General features: G+C 37.0%; 1 protein-coding gene across 1 annotated transcript; it reads left to right on the top strand.

Annotated features, from left to right (window-relative positions):
* The first annotated feature begins 24,663 nt into the window (after positions 1-24,663).
* On the top strand, positions 24,664-25,233 carry LOC140006966 (uncharacterized mitochondrial protein AtMg00810-like). The gene has a single exon (XM_072049643.1). It carries the CDS (start codon positions 24,664-24,666, stop codon positions 25,231-25,233), a length of 570 nt encoding a protein of 189 aa, XP_071905744.1.
* The last annotated feature ends 2,164 nt before the right edge of the window (positions 25,234-27,397 follow it).

Raw genomic sequence — 27,397 nt, 5'->3', positions numbered from 1 at the left:
GTACGCCCTAGGGGGAGGTGAGGTCGTTAGAGGTGGTATCAGAGCATCTGCAGGCAGTTCTACGAGTACAGAGTAGTAGGATCCAAGAGCTTGAGGCTTCGGTTCTCGAGGAGTAGGAGCGAACCAATGACTTCCGAGAGCAGGCTGAGGAGGCTAATGGTCGCCTTGTTCAAGTAGTCAGGGACGTGAGAGACCTGACCGACACTATTTTGACGGAATGTGGAGCCTTGGTAGAGGAGGTGGTACAGAACTTGGCCGTGGAGGGTCAAGGGAACGCGGTCCCCAGTGATCCTGAGGAGGATCCTGAAGAGGACCCCGAGGAAGAATCGGCTGCACCCGCGAAAGAGGCGGAGTCGGTTGGGTCGGTGACTGACTAGACTAAGGACCTAGAGTTTCAAGAAATTTTGTGAGATAGTTAGAGATATAGTGGGATGACATGTCATCTTTTATTTTTTATATTGACGTGTTAAGGTTGGTGTATATAGTACTTGTTTTTTGTTCTATGTCCCTTGACTGTTATAAGCTTTTGACTTTATTAGGTTGGCATGTACAGTACTTTCTAACTTGTTATGTAACTTATTTTGCTATGTATATAAAGGGAATGTTATTTTAAAAGTGTTTTAGTGTCTTCACTTTATGATGGGAAAATGTTTTATTTGAACTTGATAGCTACTTTATTTTGTTTATGTTTATATTTATATAGTCTAGTGTTCAAGAAGTATGGAAGGTAGAAGAAGTCAGGACTGTGAAACTACCTGAGGACGCGGTTCTAGCCGTGGTCGTAGGGCTAGACAGGCACAAGAACCAATACGGGAACCGAGAGAGGAGAGAGGTGAAATGGTTGACCCACAACCAGGACCCCAAGTTAAAGGGGGGATCAGGTAGCAACGGCAATTCAGCAAATGACCAATATTCTTGTTCGACTGGTAGAGCAGCAGGGTCAAGCCCCTGTTAATCAACGGACCCTAAAATGGAGCAAGATAGGGCTCTAGAAAGATTTCAAAAGTTACTCATTCTAAATTTCTTGGAGGACCGGACCCTGAGATAGTTGAGAGGTAGTTAGAGACGATGATCAATATTTTCGCTGCCTTAAATTATATGGAGGATATGCAGGTGAATTTTGTTGTATTTCAATATGAGGGACTAACTAGAACCTGGTGGAACGTAGTTAGGGCTAAGTGGGAGAGAGAGGGGACAGCATGGACATGGTTGAATTTTGTACGGGAGTTTAATGATAAGTATTTTTCACCGATAGTCCAGGAGAAGAGCGAGCATGATTTTATTAAGCTCCATCAGGGAACCCTCAGTGTCTTTGAGTATGAGACTCATTTCACTAAACTATCTAAGTTTGCACCTGAATTGATAGCTATGGAGCAAAGGAGGGTAAGGAGATTTGTACAGGGACTCAATGTGAAAATACAGGAGGCCTTGGCGGCGGCACAAATTAATACGTTTACGGAGGTTTTGGTGAAAGCCCAGAGAATAAAAATTGCCAGTTCAAAAGTAAGGGATTTTCATGCAAAAAGGAGGAGTATGCCTGCTGGAGGTCAGGGACAGTTACATGATGATCTAGGTATGCCACCCTCTAAGGTGAGTCGAGGAGCTGGTGGTGTACGAATTTCGGGGACACCTAAGGAAGTTACTTCGAGAGGTACCTCACAAGTAGATCAAACCTTAACTCTTCACTTATCTTGTGGATATTGTGGGAAGACTAATCATACTGAGAATAATTGTTGGCGAAAGGCACGAAAATGTTTATGGTGTGGTAGTGTTGAGCACCAACTTGCAGTCTACCCCCGCAGGTCAAACCTAAACTTTAACCCAGCAAATATAGGAGGAAATAAACCCAGAGTGCCTGCTAAAGTATACCTTAAACTGTCAGTCAGTGCTTAACCCGTCTATAGTGGTAGAAGGTACGATTCGTGTTTTCCATTGTTTGGTTAAATTTTGGCTATGGTGGGACTTGGAAGCTAGAAACAGACATGCAAGGAAAATACCCTTAGTTATTTATGAATAAATGTATGAATTTCGAGATCGAAATTCTTTTAAGGGTGAGAGATTGTGACGTCTGGAAAATTCGCTCATATTTTCTTAAAATTTCCTCTTATTTCGATTAAATTACTTTATAATATCTTTACTACTCATTTACTCCCTCAATAATTGTAAAAAATAATAGAATTAAGATTTTTCCCTTAGTTTTATAGTTAGGGTAAATTAGAGTTTTTGCGTATTTTGGTAGTGTGATTAATTGTGAAGATGTGTGTACTAAATTTGGTGGTTAAGAGTGAGTTTTAGATAAAAGAAAGTGTGTGATTAGAAGTGCTAATAATAAGCTAGTGAACCATAAGTAAAAATACAAGTACGCGTGAGTTAAGGAAAATCGGCGTGAACCGTCGTGCACCGTTTGCTACCGATTGAATACACCACTTGAACACTACTTTATTACCTTAATCTCCTTGCATTCATTTCAGTTAATCACCCCCAAAATATCCTCTAAAGTGGCCGAAAATATTGACTAAAAGAAAGGGGAAAAAAGAAAAAAAATAAGAGTTAATCTTGTTGCGACAAGTGGCGGCAATCCAAGAGGTGTTTGACCAAGCTATTTTCCTACCTTCTTATCCTTCATTTGAGCTAAATTTCCTTCATTCTTTCTTGCTTGGTGGCCGAGACTAGGAGAGGAAAAAGAGAGGAGAGAAACCTTCCATTTCCACCTTGATTCTTCCTTGTTTGAGTGAAATCAACAAACTAAACTGATTAAAGTTTCATCTTGGTGCTTAGGAAGTTAGAAGTGGTGGAAATCTTGGGAGATAGTGGTTGGTTCTTCACTTTCAAGTGGTTTTGGTAGGTATAAGGCTACAACTTCCTTTTCTCTTGTTTAATCTTGCTAAGTTTGGTATAAGAGCTTTTAATCTTGGCTTGCTATGGTTGATTTCCTAGTTTTTAATGGTGTAGTGGAATTTTCAGCTAGGGTTTGCATTTTTCAGTTTTGATTATTGATGTTTAGGTAGCAAATATTGTTATTGAGCTTTAAAATGGAACTTGTGAAGTGATTAGTGGCATGCTTATTTTTTTTTATAGTTGAAAGTTGTATTTCTAGCTTTTGGTGGTGAATTTCAGTTCTCCCCTATTTTTGGACTCAACTTGGGCTGCGAATTTCTCCATGTTTTGGACTGAATCAGCTTTTCAAAAAAATATGAAAGTTTTAGGGTTTTAGTTAATTTTCTGCCTGTAAAATTTCAGATCAGTTAGATCATTTTAGCTTATGATTTGGCCAGAGCACTCATGACTACGCAAAAAATTTTAATTTTCCTGACCTGTTTTTCATGTGCTTCTGACTGTGCATTTTTGACCCTAAAAATGTGAGAACTGGGCATTGATGTCTTCATAGGAAATGTAGATCTATATTTTAGTTTCGAAACGCCATAAAATTTATCTCGATCCAATATACCTAGCTACAGTTATGACCAAAATACCGAAGGATGACAAATCTGCCACTTATAATTTCTTCTCTAAACTGGTTTCCAGCTTTGATATCAATAGGGATAAGTATATTATTTGGTTTGTTTCGTTGGTTTTGAGGCCTTTAATAGATGTATGTTGTTGGTTATCACTTGTGGTTGGATTGAAGTTTTTTGGCTTGTGAATCCAAGTTGTACTTGGATGGAAAAATGGATAAATACAAAGGGCATGCTACTCGCATTTTCGCTTGAGTGTTAGGCGAGTGAACTCGAGACTTGAGCGACGACTCGAGGTTGAAGCAAACTTCGATTGTTTATAGTATTCGAGTTTTCTTTAGTAAGAGGTACATAAGTTGAAATTTTTGCCGAAACTCTTACCCTTTAAAAAGTAAAAGTAGCGACCCTTAAAAATATGATTTTCTCGATTTTTCATACCAAGTGCGACTTCCAAAGTATAAATCACTTCTTTATCGAAACTAAAAGAGCGAGCATGAATTTTCTAGAGTTTGATAAGCCATATACTACTATTTAAACAAGTTTCAATTACTTGATTTTCTTAAAGCGAAACTCCTATGTTTCGAACTCTAGTGGATTTTAAACTTTTAAATGATATTTATCGCAGATTTGGACTCCAACCAAGGAGTTGTACCTGAGCGTGATTTTGACAAGCACTAAATCTTTGGTGAGTGCTTCTAAATACATGATTGAACTTGATACTTGTTTTAAATGCTTGACTAATGTGGTTGGATGATATTTGATTGGTTTGGTCGGACAAGGGTGTACTTTATCGCACTTGCCCTAGTGTGATATATTCTTGTTCATTGTTTACACTTGATTTGATATACATGCATATGACTTGCATCCTGTCTGGAATTCCAAAAATCCTGTGGCTAGTTACTCGAGTCGAGACGGCAAAGGCCTGGTCGATTAGGTAACGAATCCTGCATTTCTAGTTTTGTCGAGTGGAACGTTCTCTTTTCGACTAATCAATATACTCGAGTATTACCACCAGTGTTTATATTAGATTTCGGGTCCGGTAGGGGGTTTGATTGGTGGACGGAGATTGAAGTTAAGTGGTGTACTACTAGACTGGTTACTTTACTTGAAAGTTAATGGAGTGTCAACTACTACTTGATCAAACTATGGTGAAGCAACGGAAATTTGGCTCTTGAGAGCCATCTGTTTCCTTATACTTTGAAATGATTATTACTTATCGTGTTATTGTTTCTTTTTATGAACTTTTACACTCGCTCATTTTAAGAGTTCAAGTTTTACATATGGCCAACTTGCTACTTGGGTTTGCATGCAGTTTTGGAACTTCACTGAGTTTTAGATCACTCTATTTCATTAAATTTGTTTTCCTTACAGGGGGTACGAGCGAGGGCGTAAGACTGGTATAGCCTAGCATAGTTTTGTTTTTGAATTTTTGCGATTGTATTCGCGCTAGTACTCGGTTAGGGTTGAATGTATCTGAAATTCATATCTTTTGTTATATTTGAGATTGTATAAATGTTTGGAATAGTGATGAATGTATATGTACGGTCCAAACTTGGGAACTGTTATTCCATTTACGCTTGAGGTTGTGAACTATTTTATTTGAAATAAGTGAGCGAGTCATGGTGAGAGTTGGACAGGCGTTCCGTTAAACCCTGGGGTACCCCCTAGGTGGAGGTGGGATCGTTACAGGTGGTATCAGAGTTTAGGTTTGAATTGGTCTAGGTATATTGAGCGACTTATACCTAATATAGGTTGGTTATGATTGTCCAAGTGTGAAACCCTAGTAAATAGGGTGCTTAGCCTAGTTTTATTTGTCTAAATTGCTTATTCTTGCGATGTTACTTGTAATGTAGGCTATGGACGGTAATGGTGCCAGTGGGAGTGCTGAGCCATCTCAGCCTGTACCTACCTGCCAGGAGCACCTTGAGAACCCTGTTTGTCGCGTACTTACCTACTAGGAGTATTCCGGTAGACCCGTATGTTGGTGGTCTCCAACACGTAAAATCCGACACTGTGACTGTTGGAGAACTTACTCCTACCCCGATAGGGTAGTACTCGCGATTGACGATGAGAGAAGACTATTGGGTTGCGCCAATCGTAGGTGTCAGAAGGAGATAGAGCGTCTGCAGGCAGTTCTTCAAGTGCAGGGTGCTAGGATCCAAGAGTTTGAAACTTCGGTTCTCGAGAAGCAGGAGCGAACCAATGCCTTCCGAGAGCAGGCTCAGAAGGCTAATGATCGCCTTGTTCGGGTAGTCAGGGATGTGAGAAACCGAACCGACATTATTTTGACGGAGTATGGGGCCTTGGTAAAGGAAGTGGTGCAGAACTTGGCCGTGGAGGGTCAAGGGAACGCGGTCCCCAGTGATCCTGAGAAGGATCCTGAAGAGAACCCCGAGAAAGAACCGACTGTACCCGCGAAGGAGGCGGAGTCGGTCGGGTCGGTGACTAACTAGACTAAAAAGCTAGGGTTTCGAGAGATTTTGTGAGGTAGTTAGGGACATAGTGGGATGACACGTCATCTTTTATTTTTTATATTGACGTGTTAAGGGTGATGTATATAGTGCTTGTTTTTTGTTTTATGTCCCTTGGCTGTTATAAGCTTTTTGACTTTATTAGTTTGGCATGTACAGTACTTTCTAACTTGTTATGTGACTTATTTTGCTATGTATATAAAGGGAATGTTATTTTAAATGTGTTTTTGTGTCTTCACTTTATGATGGGAAAATGTTTTATTTGAACTTTATAGCTACTTTATTTTGTTTATGTTTATATTTATATAGTCTAGTATTCATGAAGTATGGAAGGTAGAAGAAGTCAGGATCGTAGAACTACCTGAGGACGCCATTCTAGCCGTGGCCGTGGGACTAGACAGGTACAAGAATCAGTACGAAAATCGAGAGAGGAGAGAGATGAAACGATTGAGTTACAACTTGGACCCCAAGCTAAAGGGGGGGATCAGGTGGCAACGGCAATTCAGCAAATGACCAATATTCTTGCTCGACTGGTAGAGCAGCAGGGTCAAACCCTTGTTAATCAACCTAAAGTCCCTGAAATGAGGCAAGTTAGAGCCCTAGAGAGATTCCAAAATTTATTCCTCCTAAGTTTCTTGGAAGACCGGACCCTGAGGTAACTAAGGGGTGGTTAGAGACGATGATCAAAATTTTCGCTGCCTTAAACTATACGGAGGATATGTAAGGGAATTTTGGTGTATTTCAATTTGAGAGACCAGCTAGAACCTGTGGAACGTAGTTAGGGCTAAATGGGAGAGAGAGGGGACAGCATGGACATGGTTAAATTTTGTACGGGAGTTTAATGAGAAGTATTTTCCACCGATAGTCCAGGAGAAGAGAGATTATGATTTTATTAAACTCCGTCAGGGAACCCTCAGTGTCTCTGAGTATGAGGCTCAATTCACTAAACTATCTAAATTTGCTCCCGAATTGATAGCTACAGAGCAAAGGAGGGTAAGGAGATTTGTACAGGGACTCAATGTGAAAATACAAGAAGCCTTGGTGGCGGCACAAATTAATACGTTTATGGAGGTTTTAGAAAAAGTCTAGAGAATAGAAATTGCCAATGCACAAGTAAAAAATAAGGGGTGCGCCTGCTGGAGGTCAGGGGCAATTACATGGTGATCTGGGTATGCAACTCTCTAAGGTGAATCGAGGAGCTGGTGGTGTACGAATTTCGAGGACACCTAAGAAAATTACTCCGAGAGGTGCCTCACAAGTAGATCAAACCTCAATCCCTCACTTATCTTGTGGATATTGGGGGAAGACGGATCATACTGAAAATAATTGTTGACGAAAGGTACGAAAATATTTATATGTGATAGTGCTGAGCACCAACTTGCAACCTACCCCCGCAAGTCAAACCTAAATTTTAAACCAGCAAAATGTAGGAGGAAATAAACCCGGAGTGCCTGCCAGAGTATATCTTAAGCCGCTAGCCAGTGCTTAACCCATCTATAGTGGTAGAAGGTACGATTCGTGTTTTCCATTGTTTGGCTAAATTTTGGCTATGGTGAGATTTGGGAGCTAGAAACAGACATGCAAGGAAAATACCCTGAGTTATTTATGAATAAATGTATGAATTTCGAGATCGAAATTCTTTTAAGAGGGAGAGGTTGTGACGTCTGGAAAATTCGCTCATATTTTCTTAAATTTCCCTCTTATTTTGATTAAATTAATTTATAATATCTTTATTACTCATTTACTCACTCAATAGTTGTAATAAATAATAGAATTAAAAGTTTTGCCCTTAGTTTTATAGTTAGAGTAAATTAGGGTTTTCGCATATTTTGGCAGTGTGATTAATTGTGAAGGTGTGTACTAAACTTGGCGGTTAAAAGTGAGTTTTAGATAAGAGGAAGTGTGTAATTAGAAGTGCTAATAATAAACTAGTGAACCATAAGTAAAAATACAAGTACGCGCGAGTTAAGGAAAATCGGCTTGAACCGCCGTACACTGTTTGCTACTGATTGAGTACACCATTTGAACACTACTTTATTATCTTAATCTCCTTACTTTTATTTCAGGTAATCACCCCCAAAATATCCTCTAAAGTGGCTGAAAATATTGGCTAAAAGAAAGGGAAAAAAAGGAAAAAAATAAGAGTTAATCTTGTTGCGACAAGTGGCGGCAATCCAAGAGGTGTTTGACCAAGCTATTTTCCGACCTTCTTATGTGACAGCCCCACCTCCTCCTAAGGCGAACCAAAGGGTTCGGTGGGCCGCCTGCCCAACTCTCGCCCGGACTCAGTCGAGTCGTTAAAAGAAATCGAAAACGTTCAGGAAGGTAATAGCGCGCTCAAACGATTCAGAGTCGCCAAATGGCAAAACGAAAATCAACACCACAATGAATAGTGGTTGCCACATCACCACCCAGCCAGGAGCCCAACGAATACAGATATGGCCATATGACTTGGGAAAACATTTTCAATCCAAATAGTATACATGAACAGGGTAAATAGTTTTATACACATATGTTTGTAATTTACAGAACAAAAGAAGATAATTAGATCAAAATACATTTAGAGTTTTCCAACTATCGAGGAGCTTTACAAAACTATAATAAAACTAGCTTGACTCGTGCGTCAAAACATCTTAACTCCAAAAGTGATTCCCTATAAGGAAAACAAAGATGACGGGAAGGGGTGAGTTTATACTCAATAAGGTACCAAAATAATAGCAAATAAGAAACATGGAACTTCATATTCAATTAATCACATATGTGCATCAAATAAAGAAGTGAACAAACACCATAGACAGAAAGGATACGGGTGGCTCTCAGGAGCCAAATTCCCATTTGCTTCACCGAAACTTGATCGAAATAACAGTTGACACTCCGTCAACGTTACAGAAGTAACCAATACCGTAGACTCCACTTTTTTCGATTCCTTCCACCTCACATACCCCCACCCGGGCCCGAAATCCAATCAGATCAGAAATGGTAATACTCGAGTATACCGGAATCAAGGGTCTCAATACCCAAAGATTCCAAAACAGACTACCGTGGTTCATTATCTAATCGACCAGCCCCTTGCCAGCCCGACTCGAGTAACTAGCCACAGTGGTTGAGCTCAGAGGTCCCAGAAAAGTCGTTGGATACAAGCTTCCAAACGACGTCAGAACAGATACATATACAGATACCAGATACAGAAAGCAGATAGCAGATTCAGATACGCACTCAAAATTGGCATATGAACAGACAAGAGAACGAGTGTGATAAAGTACACCCTCGTCTCAAACAGAATAAACAGATAGTTCAGTCGTTCATATCACAGATTGCATGTACAGAAACCGAGTTAAACAACAACAAGTGAGGGGAGTGGTACACTCACCGGTGTCAGTACAGATACCTCAAAAGCTTTTGTCCACAAGAAAGCTTTAATCACCAAGAAACCCTAAAATAATCAAAGTAAAACAATTGAAGGTTCCACTTTCAAAAATCGAGTATTCAGAATGCACATGTGAGGCTCGACTACCAGTCGTATGCCTCGCCAAATAATTGCTAATGCAAGGGTACAAAACATGATTTTTGGAAACGAAAAGGTAACATGAAGACTTAGGCTCAAACAACCCAAAAGCCCTTCATTTCTACCAAAAGGCAATTCAAACTAAAGGAACCAAACGGCCTAGAAAATTGGACAGTATTTTCCCTAAATTTACTTACTTTTCCAGCGTCATGGCTTCATTATTTCAACAATTCAGTCCCAACATCTCGTACAAAAATAATCTCATTTCCAAAAGCCGTTCACTAGGCTTAAAGTCATTCAAGTACAAAATTTAGCTAGGAAAATGACCGGAAAGGAAAGTCAAGCCCTAAAATATTCCAATAAGTACAATAAGACTCGATTACAAGTCATAAACCAAGGCCAAATACAACCTAAATAGGGTTCCATAAGCATACATAAGCATTAGAGGAAACCAGAAAAATCCGGAAATGGAGTTAAGTGTTAACCCAAAAAAATAGTTTTTGACATCATTTTACGGTTTTGGTACCAATGGCACTACAATTATCAAATGGAGGTGCAAGATACACCTTTTCAAAGCTAAGAGATAGGGCTACAATGTTGCAGAAGGTCACTCAGCCCAGTTTCGAGTGTAACCAGGTCAAAAATGCAATATACTACACCAGAACGGCAAAAACAGATACACAAATCGCATTCTGGTGCAAACATCATAAATCAGGCTACCTAAGTCCAAATCCAGTAATTCTAAAGCCATCTGAAAGCTAAGAAATATGGTTACAATTCATCAGAAGGCCTCAACAACTAATTCCGAAGCATTCCCAACCAAAATAACCCAATACAGAAGCAATTCTCAAATTTGGATAGAAACAGGGCAGCAAGGGTAATTCTATCTTTTCACAAGTTATGTTACTCCGATTTACCTGAAATTTTGCAGACATCTCTAAAATATCATTCCCTACAACTTTCATGTTTTAACCCAAGACCAATTCGGCCTCTAACTATGAGCTATAGTGCCGGGCAGAATGTAAATCAAAGAAACCCTAACTTTCCAATTTTCTTTCCAAAACAGAAATTGCTTGCAATTAACCACTTTTTCCACCTTCTAGTTTCCTTAACTATCATTTTCAATCATCATACATGGCCACATAATCATATTCATATGAAAACAGAAATATCACCAATAATTATAAAACTTCACCAATTCAACCAAAATCAAGATATAATCCATAAAATTGCATCTTATACCACCACCAATCATGAATTAAACATCATTAGATGGAGGAGAGGGGCTCCTTCACTACTCACCTTAGCAACACAAGAGAGGGAGCAACTAATCACTTTAGTCTTCCAAACAACTCCACTAAACACCTCACAATCACTCACTTAAGAGTTTCTATGGAACAAAAGCAAGATTAAATGGTTGAGTTCTTGGATTTGAGCAAGAGTAGAGCTAAGAATTTGGAGAGGTTTTCTTTCTTTCTTCCTTAGAGAGAGCCGACTTCAAGAGCTTGAAATAAGGGTGAATTTTGGTAATTTTTGTTTTATTGGTTTAGTTGGTCAAATTGTAAAAGAATGAATAGTGGTCTTATAGCAAGATTGAATCATATGGTGACACTTGTCACCCTAATTAATGCATCTCTATCTCTTTGTTTCCTCTCTCACCAATCCACTTGGGTAACCTCAAATTATCTCTTAACACCCGATAATTTAAACCCAGTGTCCAAAACTTAACCTAATTGGCCGAATTTTGTCAAACTTTTCACCCTAGCGGGTCCCACGTCCGAAATACGCTCTTAATTTCTCAAAACCTATTCGATACTAGAAAAATCACCTAAAACCTCTATTTACTCATACAAATTATTTAGAAATTTTTCTAATCAAGAAAATGCAGAAAACATGCCATTAAAGATAATAAAACCTAGAAAATGAAAAAGTTACGGGTTCTCACATCTTATCCTTCATTTTAGCTAAATTTCCTTCATTTTTTCTTGTTTGGTGGCCGAAACTAGGAGAGGAAAAAGAGAGGAGAGAAACCTTTCATTTCCACCTTGATTCTTCCTTGTTTGAGTGAAATCAACAAAACTAAACTGATTAAAGTTTCATCTTGGTGCTTGGGAAGCTAGAAGTGGTGAAAATCTTGGGAGATAGTGGTTAGTTCTTCACTTTCAAGAGGCTTTTGGAACATATAAGGCTACAACTTCCTTTTCTCTTGCTTAATCTTGCTAAGTTTGATATAGGAGCTTTTAATCTTGTCTTGCTATGGTTGATTTCCTAGTTTTTTATGGTGTAGTAGAATTTTCAGTTAGGGTTTGCATTTTTCAGTTTTGATTATTGATATTTAGCTAGCAAGTGTTGTTATTGAGCTTGAAAATGGAGCTTGTGAAGTGATTAGTGGCATGCTTATTTCTTTTTATAGTTGAAAGTTGCATTTCCAGCATTTGGTGGTGAATTTCAGTTCTGCCCTGTTTTTGGACTCAATTTGGGCTATGAATTTCTCCATGTTTTAGACTGAATTTACTTTTTGACAAACCATGAAAGTTTTAGGGGTTTGAGTTAATGTTCTACCTGCAAAATTTCAGATCAATTGGATTATTTTAGCTTATGATTTGGCCAGATCACTCCTGACTTCGCAAAAAACTTCAATTTTCCTGACCTGTTTTTCATGTGCTTCTGACCGTCCATTTTTTACCCTGAAAATGCGAGAACTGGGTGTCAATGTCTTCATAGGAAATGTAGGTCTATGTCTTAGCTTCGAAACGCCATAAAATTTACCTCGATCCGATATACCTAGCTACAGTTATGACCAAAACACCGAAGGATGACAAATCTGCTACTTATAATTTCTTCTCTAAACTGATTTCCAGCTTTGATATCCATAGGGATAAGTATATTATTTCATTTGTTTGGTTGGTTTTGAGGCCTTGAAAAGATGTATGTTGTTGGTTTATCACTTGTGGTTGAATTGAAGGTTTGTTGGCTTGTGAATCCAAGTTGTACTTGAATGGAAAAATGGATAAATACCAAGTGCATGCTGCCCGCATTTTCGCTCGAGAGTTAGACAAGTGAACACGAGACTTGAGCGACGACTCGAGGTTGAAGTGAACTTCGATTGTTTATGGTATTCGAGTTTTTTTTAGTAAGAGATACATAAGTTGAAATTTTTGCCAAAACTCTTACCCTTTAAAAAGTAAAAGTAGCGACCCTTAAAAGTACGATTTTCTCGATTTTTCATACCAAGTGCGACTTTCAAAGTATAAATCACTTCTTTATCAAAACTAAAAGAGCGAGCATGAATTTTCTAAAGTTTCATAAGCCATATGACTACTACTTAAACAAGTTTCAATTACTTGATTTTCTTGAAGCAAAACTCATATGTTTCAAACCCTAGTGGATTTTAAACTCTTAAATGATATTTATCGCAGATTTGGATTTCAACCAAGGAGTTGTATCTAAGTGTGATTTTAATAAGCACTAAGTCTTTGGTGAGTGCTTCCAAATATATGATTGAACTTGATATTTGTTTTAAATGCTTGACTAATGTGGTTGGATGATATTTGATTGGTTTGATCGGGTAAGGGTGTATTTTATCGCACTTGATCTAGTGTGATATATTATTGTTCATTGTTTACACTTGATTTGATATACACGCATATGACTTGCATCCTGTCTGGAATTCCAGAAACCCTGTGGTTAGTTACTCGAGTTGAGCCGGCAAGGGCCTGGTCAATTAGGTAACAAACCCTAAGTCTTTAATTTTGTCGAGTGGAGTGTTATCTTCTCGACTAATCGGTATACTCGAGTATTACCACTAGTGTTTACTTTTGGATTTCGAGCCCGGTAGAGGGTTTGATTGGTGGACAGAAATTGAAGTTAAGTGGTGAACTACTGGATTGGTTACTTTACTTGAAAGTTGATGGAGTGTTAACTACTACTTGATCAAGCTATGGTGAAGTAACGGGAATTTGGCTCTTTAGAGTAGGGGAGGCAATCGGGTCCAAAACAGGTTGGCGACCCGTCAGTCAGAAAATCTATTGACCCGAACCTGACCTGCCAACTCGTGACGGGTAAGGCATGCTGACGCGGACCCGAAAGTTTCTGGTTGGTGGGTCAAGCGGGTTAACCCGAAACGACCTAAAATTTAATTGATATTTACTGATTAACCGGCTGTACTTTTTAATAGAATCAATTCTAAACTAAATTAAGACATCATAAGGGTAAAAATAATGTAATACATCATCTAGCCAAATTTAATAGCTCCAACTTCACACAAGTCAAACAAATCCAACTAGAACAATCTAAACAAAAGGCTGTCAACCAAATAAAAGTTTAGAGTCAATATATTACAATTCACATGATGTTAAATCATGACAAAAGTGGTGCCTCAAGGCCAACCAATGTTCTACCCTCATCATCAGCAACAACAACATTCATAATCATACCAAACTTGTGCGTCCTCCAAGCAACATTCATAGCAACCACTCCAGCTAGGAGGATCATGATCAACACCAAAAAGAGAGAGAGAATTACTTGGATATTAAACCACGTATTAAATCTTATGAAATATTTTTAATCGAATTTAAAAATTAACTCACCATGCATCAAGTATCATGGATTAGAGATTAACAACATTAGAATTTGAATCCTCAATTGTTGTTGCATCAACCTCATCCTTGTTGATATTGAGAGACATGATATTTTGAGTTAAATCCTCCAAATTCATATTTAGAGATCCTACATTATAAGAATGAAAAAAATATATGAGTAACAATACCAGAACAGTAAAATCTGTAAAAAAAAAAATCGGATTTACCTTTACTTTTATCTCCAAACAACCAGTCTTTAATGCAAACTAAAGCCTCAACAATTTGGGGTGAAAATGAACTATGAAATTGATCCAAAATCCTACCACCAAGACTAAATGTAGATTCAGAAGCAACGGTTGATACTAGAACACATAGAATGTCCCTTGCCAATTTACTCAAATCTGGAAATCGAAATTGTTGAGCTTTCCAATAATCAAGAACACTAATATGTGAGGATCGTTTAGCTCTTGGCTCATCTAAATACAATTCCAATTGGCTTTTTTGTGCACTAGAGGTAAATTCAAAAGTGTCAAATTGATCAAATTCCTACATAAGTTACAAATAAAGATATATTAGATACGATAATAAAACAAAATAGTTAAAAATCATCATCACAATAATTATTTTAGAACGCAATAAAGTTACAAAATTTTAATTTTCATACCTCTAAAACATCAAATGATTGGTTGTCTTCTTGGTCCTTGGCTCCATGAGAATAGATTTCATTGCTGCCTCGAGAGCATGAAGATGATGCACCGGGTACGTTCAAAGTCTTCACATACTCATTATAGACATCAAAAGTGCATTCCTGACCTTGACTAATTCATTAGATCTTGGGCCATACAACTTATTATAACTAAATTCAATAAATTGAAATTTATACTGAGAATCAAATACCACAGCAATTGCCAACAAGAGATTGAACTCGGACCAATATTTGTTAAACTTCGCAAACATTTGGGAACCAATCCTCCTCATAAAATCATCCGAACTATTGCACTCCTCAGACAGCTTCAATTGAATTTTAAAAACTTGAGGAAAGTACAAGTTACTAGTTAGATACTTGGACCCCGAAAAAGCATGTTGCCTTATAGAAAACTTGAAGAAAGCCACAAATTTTTTCAACTCTTCCCCGTTCTTCAAGAGATGGACAACACCAAAAATTTGAATCACTTAGTTGTAAGTGACAAAATGCAAGGCGATAATAAAGTGCACTAGACAACATCCTATATGTGGAGTTCCACCTAGTAGGAACATCTTGAACTAAAGCTTTCTTGGAATCAAGAGAAGTCTGTGTTACACATTCGGTGAACCTTAACTTACTTGTTTGAGAACCCTTGACATATTTGACACATTCTCTTATTAACTCCACAGATTTATCAATTTCTTTCAAACCATATTGCACAATCAAGTTGAGAATATATGCATAACATCGCACATGAAACAACATACCATCACAAACTAAAGAATTTTTCAACTTAAGCTGATTCTTAAGTATTGCAACACAAGAATCATTTGCAGAAGCATTGTCTAATGTGATGGAAAATAATTTTTTTTCAATACCCCAACTACTAGCCAAGCTGTAAATTTTTTCAGCTAAGGCAACACCATTATGAGGAGGAGGCATATAAGAAAAATTCAGAATTTTTTTCTGTAGCAGCCAATTGCTATCAATGAAATGTGCAGTCAAACTTAAGTATCCATCAGTAACAATAGATGTCCATGCATCAGAAGTTAAACATATTCGACTAGGACATCCATGCAATTCACTACCAAGTCTATTAACTTCCTTTGCATGCAATTTTTTAATGTCCGACTTGGCTGTGTTCCTAGTGATATGTTTAATTTGGGGTTCCAAATATGTAAGGACATTTTTTATTCCCTCATACTCCACAAATGAAAATGACAGTTCATGTCTTACTATGGCATGCACAAGTAATTCTCTAAATTTATCTTGACTGAATTGTGCATTTCGTGTGGCTGGAGCACCTTTGTCAAAAGTGATTAGGTACTGCCCAATGTCCTTTGTTGTCATTTTCAAACACTTCTTTATATGTCGATGCAAATTACCTGTCCCACTTTTACTCTCAACAGAATATTCACTCCCATATTTCTTGCATTTGCACTTCAACTCTTCATTTGGATCCTTTTTGGGAATAATGTTGAAGTAATCCCAAACTTCTGAAGTTAATCTCCTCTTCTTGCCAGGCACATCGATTGTAACTTTTGGAGGTAACTTCTTTTTTTCAATTGCACTAGTGTCAGGGCATTGAGATTGCTGGTTGGTGTGGCCTGTTTCCTTGATGCTATCACTACTGCTCCCAGTATCACTATCTTCTTCAATAGTGACTGAATTTGGATATGTCATACTTGTATCCATCAATTAATCATCAAGGTGAACAAACTGATTAAAAGCTGTTAATCATGCCAAGCAGGTCTGGTCTGCTCATTTGGTCATCTATATATTTGTATTCATGCATCTTTGTATACAGCCAGCAATAAGATAGTACTCTTAAAAGCTCCAATTAATAAAGGATTAGTTGACTTAATATATATACATATATAGAAGAATAGAAGAAAGCCTGATTGGTCAACCACTTAAACCCCTTTCTAGATGAACCCTATTTTTAATTATACCATTTTAATGCATCTTAAAAGCTCTAATTAATAATGTGTTTAAAAGAATATAAATTTTTTTACATAAAATTACAATCCAAATCTAAACTCGTGTGCAGATAACTTAAGCATGTCTCTGCTTGAACTCCATATTTTTTTGGAGTTAACGAAGAAAAAGGAATAAATGAGAGAAAAACAACATTTTTTTGGCTATGATGAGAGGTACCTGAATATGAACTAGTTGTCTTGGGGGCCTGAATTGCTTATAAATCTGGTTAGTAATTTATTTTGTAAGATATATATATACACACACACACATAGATAAGTTTTCCTTATTGGATTTAATCATCATCGTATTTATTTGGTAAACTCAACAAAAATATGTAGCGAATGATGAATTGATGATAATACCAAACTTGCAGTAATATACAAATTGTTTACCCAAAAAGTGGGCAACAAAAATATTAGTAGTATACTAGGTAATACACGTGGGGTGATTTATGCATTTTGCCCTCCCAATATAAGATGCAATTCAACAATTTGCTTGCACAGAAAAGAAAAGCCAGAAATAAAATTACACAACCCGCGCAAGTGCTTACTACTATTATGATGATTATGTGTTGTATTTAAGAAATGGATACATATGGTGTCACATTGCAGGCAAGTAGAATCTTTTTATGTCAGGCGATTTAGGCATTATCCGACCACCATCTAGTACTAATTGGACTTTTTTTCTTTTACTCTTTCTTTTTGGATCAGAAACATTCTTTTCTATGTCAGGCGAGAAAGGAAACACAAGACTCTCAAGAAAGGAATTTTTTGTCCAATGATCTTAAATAGGGGCAGAGCCAGATAAGAAAATCGAGGTTAATGAATCCCAAGTTTTTTCTACTTTCACTTTTTGCAGCTAGATTTGAAGAAGTTTGTCTTTTAGGATATCTATCAGAGGCAACTACGATTAGAATTTATTGGAGGCCTTCCACTCCAGCCTACAAGCGACAGCCCATGACCAATTGACCACCAAAAGAAAACACAGAGCGAGAAACCAAAGCCATCATCAACCAGATTAGCTAAGCTAGATCTAAATCTGTGTACCTTTTTCGCTAAGCTAGATCTAAAGCTGCTGGCCCTTTCTTGCTGCTCAAATCTCAAAGAAGAAAAGCTGTTGCTTGCTTCTAACCACCGTCCGCTAGTGATAGGTGAGGTGAAGAAGGGCAAGACGATCCTCTCCGATTTTGCCGTTTAGATTTTTAGAAGAGAAAAGGCCAAAAGGGGAAGAAATATTTGGATGAAGGATTTCTAATTAGGGCTGGTCGAACGAACGTGAATTGTTGTTTGTTGTAGTCACTACTCACTAGTCACTAGTCAGTAGTGGTGTATTTTTCTACTATTAAGTCTTTAGATATTTTTTTTAATATTTATTGATTTATTTTTATTTCAGAAACGGGTTAGCAGGTCAACTCATTTTTTACTCGATTTTGACCTGCTTTTTTTCGGGTTTATCGGATCTGACCCGATTTTGACCCGAATCTTCAAAATCTAAACCCAAACCCATTAATTTCGTGTTAGGTTCGTGTCAGGTTTTCAGATCGTGTCGGAAATTGCCACCCCTACTTGAGAGCCATCTGTATCTTTATACTTTGAAATGATTATTACTTGTCGTGTTATTGTTTCTTTTTATGAACTTTTACACTCGCTCATTTTAAGAGTTCAAGTTTTACATATGGCCAACTTGCTACTTGGGTCTGCATGCAGTTTTGGAACCTCACTGAGCTTTAACTCACTCTATTCCATTAAATTTGTTTTCCTTACAGGGGGTACGAGCGAGGGCGTGAGACTGGTACAGGCTAACATAGTTTAGTTTTTGAATTTTTGCGATTGTACTCACGCTAGTGCTCGATTAGGGTTGAATGTATCTGGAATTCATATCTTTTGTTATATTTGGGATTGTATGAATGTTTGGAATAGAGATGAATGTACATGTACGTTCCAAACTTGGGAACTGTTATTCCATTTACGCTTGAGGTTGTGAACTATTTTATTTGAAATAAGTGAGGGAATCCTAGCGAGAACTGGACAGGCGGTCCACTAAACCTTGGGGTACGCCCAAAGGGGAGGTGGGGTCGTTACAAATTTCGGGGCATCAGATCATATGACAAGAGATGAAACACTCCTACATGATTATAGTGCTCAAATGGGTAACTTTTTCATTCGTATTGCAGATGGTTCCCTTCCCATGGTTTTGGGAATAGGATCGGCATACTTAACAAAGGATATTGTTCTCTCTCCTGTTCTTGATGTTCAAAATTTAAATTGTAATTTACTTTTAGTTAGAAAGTTGAGTTGAGATCTTAAGTGTGTCGCTAAATTTTTCCCATTCTTGTGTGAATTTCAGGAGATGGAATCGGGAAAGACTATTGGCAATGCTGAGTTGGTGTCAGATCTCTACCTACTCAAAACTAATAACCCTCCAAGTAGACAAGCTGATTATTCAAGTTGCAAAATGTCCACTAGTATGTCAAAGAGTATGTCATTGTGTCATCTATACTCCTTTATTTCCAATTCAAGTGTCAAATAATGTGGATGACATTATGCTTTGACATTTTTGCCTTGGCCATCCCAATTTTGTGTATCTAGAAAAAATGTTTCCTCAATTGTTCATCAATAAAAGCCAAGTTCTTTTCACTGTGAAAACTGTCAGTTTGCTAAGAATACTAGTACAAATTTTCCTCCAAGTCACCACTTACCTACCATCATTTCACCATGATTCATAGTAATGTGTGAGGTGTATTATGAATTAAAAGTCTCACTGGTGCTCGGTGGTTTGTGCCTTTTGTGGATGATCACACTCATCTTACTTGGATATTTCTTATGAAAGAAAAATCTGAAGTTAGTCACATCTTTCAAAAATTTCATATGATGGTTCAAAATTAATTCAATGCTTATATCCAAATTTTGAAAACCGACAATGCCAAAGAATACTTCAAGTCCCATCTTGAATCATATCTCTCATATCACGGCATCATCCATACTAGCTCGTGTGTAGATATTCCTCAACTAAATGGAGTAGCTGAAAGAAAAAACCGCTATCTTTTTGAGGTAGTTAGAGCACTTCTATTCACAACTAATATGCCTAAATATTTCTGGGGTGAGGCAGTTCTTACTGCTGCTTACTTAATAAATAGAATGCCCTCTAGAATCCACAAATTTCAAAGCCCTCACCAAGTCCTTCTAAAAGCCTATCCTCACATCATATTCATCTCCTCAGATATTCCTCCAAGGGTCTTTGGGTGTTCGGTTTTTGTTCATAATCATTCCTTAAACCGAACTAAATTAGATCCTAAGTCCATCAAATATGTCTTCCTAGGTTATTCGTCCAACCAAAAGGGTTATAAATGCTACTCTCCTATTACCAAAAAGATATACAATTCAATGAATGTCATTTTCTATGAACATAAGCTTTATTATCCAAAATCTAACATTCAAGGAGAGAATATGAGGGAATCTCAATTTTGGGATGAACTTCTCATCAAAGAGCTAACCCAAATACAGAACACAGCTCAAACACAACCTACACCTTAGCCTCTAGTTTGTCTTCCTTCTGACCTAGACACCACATCGAAAACCAATTTTGAGCCTTCACTACCTAGTAGTCCAACCTTAAATCACAAGTTTATTCAACTTGACTCCTCTTAGCTTCAAGTTTACACTAGGAGGAAAAAGAACACCAATGAGAGTGAGAATCTCATACCTCTCGTGCATTGTCATGAATCCAACCTGAATTCTGATTCTTCTCAAGTTCACTCTCAGCTGAATCCTATCATTCTTATGAATTAATTATTCCAATGAATGATGATGATAACATCCCAATTGCTTTAAGGAAGGGTGTAAGATCATGTACCAAACATTCGATTGGAAATTTTGTGAGCTATGACTTTCTTTCTCCAACATACAGGGCATTTATTACTTCACTTGATAGTGTACACATTTCAAGGACTTTTCATAAGGCTCTTAAACATCCAAGGTGGCGGAAAGTTGTTCATGAGGAGATCATAGCACTTGAAAGGAACGGAACATGGGTGATTTTATCTGCTGGAAAAAGGCCAGTGGGATGCAGGTGGATCTTTACCATCAAACACAAAGCAGATGGAAGTATTGAGAGGCTGAAAGCTCACCTAATTGCTAAGGGATTCACACAATCATATGGTATTGATTATCTAGATACCTTTGCTTCAGTTGCTCAACTTAATACCATCCAAGTTCTTCTTTCACTTGCAGCTAACTATGACTGGCCATTGCATCAACTAGACATTAAAAATGCATTTCTAAATGGCAATCTTGAAGAAGAAGTTTATATCGAAGTGTCCCCCTGGAATGGAAAGTTATCACACTAAAAATAAGGTATATAGACTACAAAAGTCCCTCTATGGACTCAAATAGTCTCCTCGTGCATGGTTTGATAGGTTTGCAAAGTTCATGAAAAAATGTGGGTATAAACAATGCCAATCAGATCATACCTTGTTTGTCAAGTTTTCAACTGAGAAGAAAATTGCTAGTTTGCTTGTCTACGTTTGTGACGCCCCCACTTCTCCCAAGGGCGAACCCAAGGGTATCCGCGAAACGCCTACGCAACTCTCGCCAGGTCTCAAATACAAGTCAAATTTAAACTTAAAGGTACACAGCCAATAATAAAAGACAAAATAAGGAGACGTCTCTCCCTTAACTAAACTTTCAAGTCTTACACCACAAGTTCTCAGAATTACACCAACCTTCCCAAAATACAACTACTAGAAGTCAGCTAATCAATTACATCCCAAAATACTAATCAAAAGTAATCAAACCGTCTTCTCCAAAATTCTTTCCATTCCGATCTCTTGTTAAGGAAAACAAAACTAATGGGGTGAGCGAACGCTCAGTGAGACCAAGAAACACACATGCAAACACATAGACCAAGTAACAATAACATTATACAGTACGTAAAACTGTAAAGTTCGAGTAATTAACATTTCAAGTTGGAAAAGTAAGCAGAAACAATTTAAGGATACTAGAGCTTTCAGGAGCTAGATTCCACTTGCTTCGCCAAGACTCAATCAAATACTTCCCCGCGATGACACTCCGTCAATCGGGTAGGTATTAAATCCGTAGAACTCCACTTACTCTTCTCTCATGTTCACCGTTACACCTCCTGCTCCGGGCCCGCACTTCTTTTATAAAAGGCACTACTCCACGAGTATGCCAAATGAGATCTCTTAATAGATCAAGTTTTTAATTATCTCATGGTTCACCGAACTTCTCGACCAAGCCCATGCTGGCTCGAGTCGCAAGGTCGGCCAATTGAGATTTGGGCGTCCCCCAATTATAATTATAAGTCGATGAGGTTCACTCCAATCGACATTTAATCAACCATATACAATTCAATTATGAGCAATTCAATTATATAACCAATTAAAAGAGGACGAGTGCGAAAAAGTACACACTCGACTCGACAATTCTAAACCATTTAATCAATGAGAAGCAATTCAAGTAATTTCAACAATTCATACACTTGACACTCACCAATTCAAAATAAGTGAGTAAGTGCAAATAAGATCTTTGGTGGTCGGCTCTGAGATTCTCTTTAAGATCCTCTTGAGTGCCTGAAGAAATAACAATTAATTATCATTCACAATTACTTACAAACCCCTTGCCAAACAAGGAAGAATGTGCACTTGCGTAATACTAAGACAATGTCTTAAAAGAATTTTAATATCTCGAAAATCGAGATTCAAAAGTGAGGATTTAAAGTCACAAGAGAAACTTGCATCTTCCATGAAAATGAGTTTAAAACGGTTGATCAATATCGAAAGACAATAAAAAGTTCTCAAAAACTCATTTTCCAAGAAATCATGAATTTTCAGCTTTGCGCGATAAACTTCGTAAAATCAGATCTTGACTTCAGTATGTCTAAAAATGGAAAAATTTATACCGTTGGAAACTAGATTCAAAGTACTAAAATTTCCTAGAAGACACTTTTCCAAGATTCTAAACAGAAAGCATTCATTTTTCAGCTCAAAGTTGCTGATTCACGAAGGTAAGACAGAACCAGTCTTAATTTTCGGCGATATTTGGAAATTCGGTAAAATTCACAGAAAGTGAATCAGCCTTTGAAATTTGTAACACAATAAGAGTTCCATACAAAGTCTCAAAAACAACAAACAGAACTAAATTTGGATTTTTGGGCAACAAGATATAATAGTTTAAATTTGGTTGATTTTTGTAATCTGATCAGTGAATTTCCAGATTCGAGAAGCAATGTTTGGGGCATCATTTGGGCATCGAAATGGTATTGAAATTACACCAAATTTGGTACACTTGAACTTCCATATGGACTACCTCTCTATAAAAATTTAGGCACAAACTTGCATGGGAAGACAGTTAACAAAATGACCAAAGTTGATGAAATTTTCAAAGCAAATCTGCCATCCTATTTTCTCTTTCTTTTTCAAACGTTTTGTCCAATGAAATCAGCCCCAATTCACTCCAATTTTGAAACCAAAGTTTTAGAAACATTTAATAAGCAATTGATGATTAAATGACACTAAAATTTTTGAAATATAGCCTCCCAAAACAGATTTGACCATTCGGTCAGCAAGGAAGGGAAAATCTTCCAATTTCCAGCTTTGTTGCATTTTCGAAATCAAACCATATCTAGCTCTGTACAACTTCAAATTGAGAATGGTTTATGGCGTTGGAAACTAGGTTCAAAATGCTACAATTTATCAGAAGACATCATTTTGAAAATCGTTTCACAAATGGGACCAAATCGAGCCACAAGATGCAGCTTCCCAGTTTCATTCGCATAAACAGTCGAAACAGAACAGCCAAATTTGCCGACTCACTACGGTTCACTCAAAATGAACCAGTAGGGGATTTTTATACCATTGGAAAGATATAAATGTCTAGTTTTGAATGCCACAAACGGCACTCAATTTTGGCTTTTGTACAAAGAGTTACATTCAGACAAAGAAGCACTGTCCGAGTGCACTGTTATACGTTTTCCAGATTCGAACCTCTACCAAAAACTCAAGTTTTGCACAACCATTCAATACGATTTTTGAAAGGCACTTTGTACACACAATATACAACATATATTCATCAATTTCACAGTCAACCAAGCATCAAAATTTCGAAACTAAAATAGAACAACATGACCAGAAATTTCGGCCAGCTTGTATTCTCATTTATCCTTCGATTTCTCTCCACTTTCTAACCATAATCAAGCTATATATCACATAAACAACCACAACCAAACAATCAAGCCTCAAGTCAGCTACCTAGAGGTCTCATCAAGTCCGCTAGCCTATGATTTAAAGCGAAATAAATGGTTTCCTCAAGTCCTCTAACCTATTTTCTTGCTTAGGGTTGTAAACCCATGAAGATTAACCGTTAAACTTCTTGTAATTTGAAAGATAAAAGAGGTGGAGTGGTTACCCTTAAAACCCTTGAAGAAAACCAAATTTTCCACTGAAATTTCCTCCAAGAAATTCCACAAGATTGTTTCTTACTCCAAGCTAGGATGAATCTCCAAGAAGCTAGAAAGTTGGATGATGAATTGCAAGCAAAATGAAAGCTAGAAGTGAGGAGTTTTCTTTCCCTTCTTCCTCCTTGAGGTTCGGCCAACTATGGAGAGAGAGAGAGAGGAGGGTTTTGTGTGTTTGGCTTGTGTTGGAAGATTGGAGAAAAGTTGCTTTAAGTTGGGTACAAAAAATCAACTTTGAATAGTTGTCGAAATAGTGTCGTACATTATCGATTCCTCTCTTGTTTGGTACACTCATGCACTAATCCTCCAATGTAATTCCTTTAACACTGTAATTACTCACTCTTACGAGTCTAGTATTAATTTCTCAAATCTCCACTTAGTTGTTCCGATGCGAAATACGCAAACTTCCGACTCGCGCGCGATAAAGCGAAATTTAAGGGCAATTCACGCAACTAAAATATAATTAACTAAATCTAGGGTAAATAATTATAAAAATAACTATTTTAAGAATAAAAACATGAGTCCTCACAACGTTGATGATATTATTCTTATTGGTGATTTCAAGGAAGAATTACAAGTCTTAAAACAACATCTAGTAAGGGAATTTGAGATTAAGGAGCTTGGTAATCTAAAGTACTTTCTTGGTATAGAAGTAGCAAGGTCAAGAAAAGGTATTGCAGTGACTCAACGAAAATATATATTGGATTTGTTGAAGGAAACAAGGATGCTTGGCTGTAAACCAGCAGATATACCCATGGATTTAAGCAAAAAGATAAGTGCAGAATCAAGAAGCATTCCCGTAGATAGGGGGAGATACCAACGACTTGTTGGTAAGTTAATTTATCTCTCGCACATGCGTCCAGACATTGGATTTGCTGTCAGTTTAGTGAGTCAATTCATGAATAATCCCACAGAAGAGCATATGAAGGCTATGAATAGGATACTAAGACATCTTAAGTCAACACTTGGAAAGGGATTATTATTCGGGAAGAGTAACAAAAGGGAGATTGATATCTACACTCTTGCTGATCATGCAGGGAATCTACTGGATAAACGCTCAACTTCTGGTTATTGTTCATATGTCTAGGGAAATCTTGTTACATGGAGAAGTAAGAAATAATCAGTTGTTTCACGAAGTAGTGCAGAATCTGAGTTTAGATAATTAGCATTGGGATTTTTGTGAAGGTATCTGGGTTCAAAGATTACTTAGTGAACTGAGGGTGATGGACAAACAACCGATTAGGTTATTCTGTGATAACTAGGCAGCTATCAACCTTGCAAAAAATCCTGTTCACAATGATAAGACAAAGCATGTTGAGATTGATCATCATTTCATCCTGGAGAAGATCGAAAATGGGACTATTCAAATTGTCTACATCCCTACTCAACATCAAACTGCTGATATCCTCACCAAAGCACCTCCAAGAACTAGATTTGAGGAGTTAAGTTGCAAGCTGGGCATGTACAATTTGTACAACCCAGCTTGAGGGGGACTGTGGAATTATCATCTATATTAGTATTCTTTATTTAGTTATTGTTTTTTGATAAAGAGATTTGGTTGGTTGTTAATTAAGTCTCATCTAGTTAGTTTTCTATTTTTCGTAAAATTCCTGATTTGAAGGAATTCTTCCTAGGCTAAAATGCCAGCCTCTCTGCTCTATGTACCTCTCTGTTAGTCATTTCAAAAATATAAAAATGATTTCTTTTCTATCTCAAAATTTCACAGGGAAAGAATTTGTTTTCGGATGGCTGAAAATATTTATTGGCATTTGAAGTTCATGCTTTGTGAATTGATTAGTGACGGTGAACAATTTCATAGGGATTTAAAGATCAAAGTTATAGTAAAACCTCTTTTCATATGCACTGAAATTCATAAAAATCCAAAACTTCCCACTTTAACTTTTATAACAGCATCATTTTACAACAAAGAGCCAAAAAAAAAAAATACAAGTGTACTTTCTAAGTCTTAAGTCATAGCACCATTTGCACGGGTCTCCCTGCACTATAAGGACTAGTTTGAGTTTAAATGCATGAAATGAAATGGACCTCAGATTTGTGACCTGTCCCAAAAATATAATAATATAAAATCATGATTTTGGACCTCTAATAGTTTTGCAATGTTGACTTCAACAATTTGGTGCATGTGCGATTAGGCTAGGCAGGTTTTATTTTCTTTTAATTTCGTTTAAAAGATAATAGTGAACCAATTAAATTAAGAGAAAATTCTACGTACTTTTAGGAACCATTCCCTCAATGTACATCTTCAATTGTCAAAGATGATATTAGTTTATATTCTAAAATATTTGAAATTGTAATAATCTAAGGATCTAAGACCCATATTTGAAATTGTTCTAATCAATAGAATCTAAGACCCTTATTTCATCATAACCATTTCGTCGATGTGTGTCCCTCATTCTCAAGGATGATATTAGTTTATATTTTAAAATATTTGAAATTGTTATAATCTAAGGATCCAAAATACTTATTTCATCATCTAATGATAAATTAATAATGAGGGCTACAGAGTGTTCCTTAATTAAGCATTATTTAATTATTTTCTCCAATGTTTTGACAAACAAATTAATGATGTACGTGACAAATTAAGCTAGAGCAATATATATTGATACGCCTATATTAATGTTTTTGTGCTTTTTACAACTTTGATCAATGCTTTTCTGATATCATCTTTCATTTTGCAACACTTTCTTCTTTGTATCTAATCATAAAGTCCCAACTCTGTTTTGAACTTGTGAATAAACGATCTACAAATGTCTCTCTCTTTCTCTGTTTTTTTTTTTTTTTAAGATGGCTTTAGTATTTTGTGAGTATGTATATAATCTAAATTGAGTGGGAGACAAGATGGAAGATGAAGTGTATCAATTTTGTTAATTAGTGTTCATTATGCACCCCGAAAAAAGGGTTTTAAGTGTAGTTGCAGTTTGCCCCTTAAGTAGAAAAGCTAACATTTTGTCTTCTTGAGTTAAGGTTAATCTAATGGAAAATAAATATTGTCAATTTTTAGATTCTAACTACCAATTTACCCATGACTATAATAAGATTGCATCCTGCCATTCCCTCTAACTTGAGAACTCTATTTCTGTAAGGCGCAATGTAATACAAAAACAGGGTTAATTGTAGAAATTGCTCTTAAACTTGCACCTACTCTGTAGCTTACCCTTTAATTAAAAAAAAAGGGCAATTACCTCTTAACTTATTAGGTATATGATTATTTGAAATAAAGTATTTGCGCT

The sequence above is a fragment of the Coffea arabica genome, chromosome 5e (assembly GCF_036785885.1).
Source record: "Coffea arabica cultivar ET-39 chromosome 5e, Coffea Arabica ET-39 HiFi, whole genome shotgun sequence".
NCBI lineage: Eukaryota > Viridiplantae > Streptophyta > Magnoliopsida > Gentianales > Rubiaceae > Coffea > Coffea arabica.
Note: the sequence above shows the minus strand (reverse complement) of the source record. Positions and strands in the feature narration are given on the sequence as shown.

Coding starts and splice junctions, on each gene's coding strand:
- LOC140006966 (XM_072049643.1), top strand. CDS start 24,664: ATGAGTCCTCACAACGTTGATGATATTATTCTTATTGGTGATTTCAAG.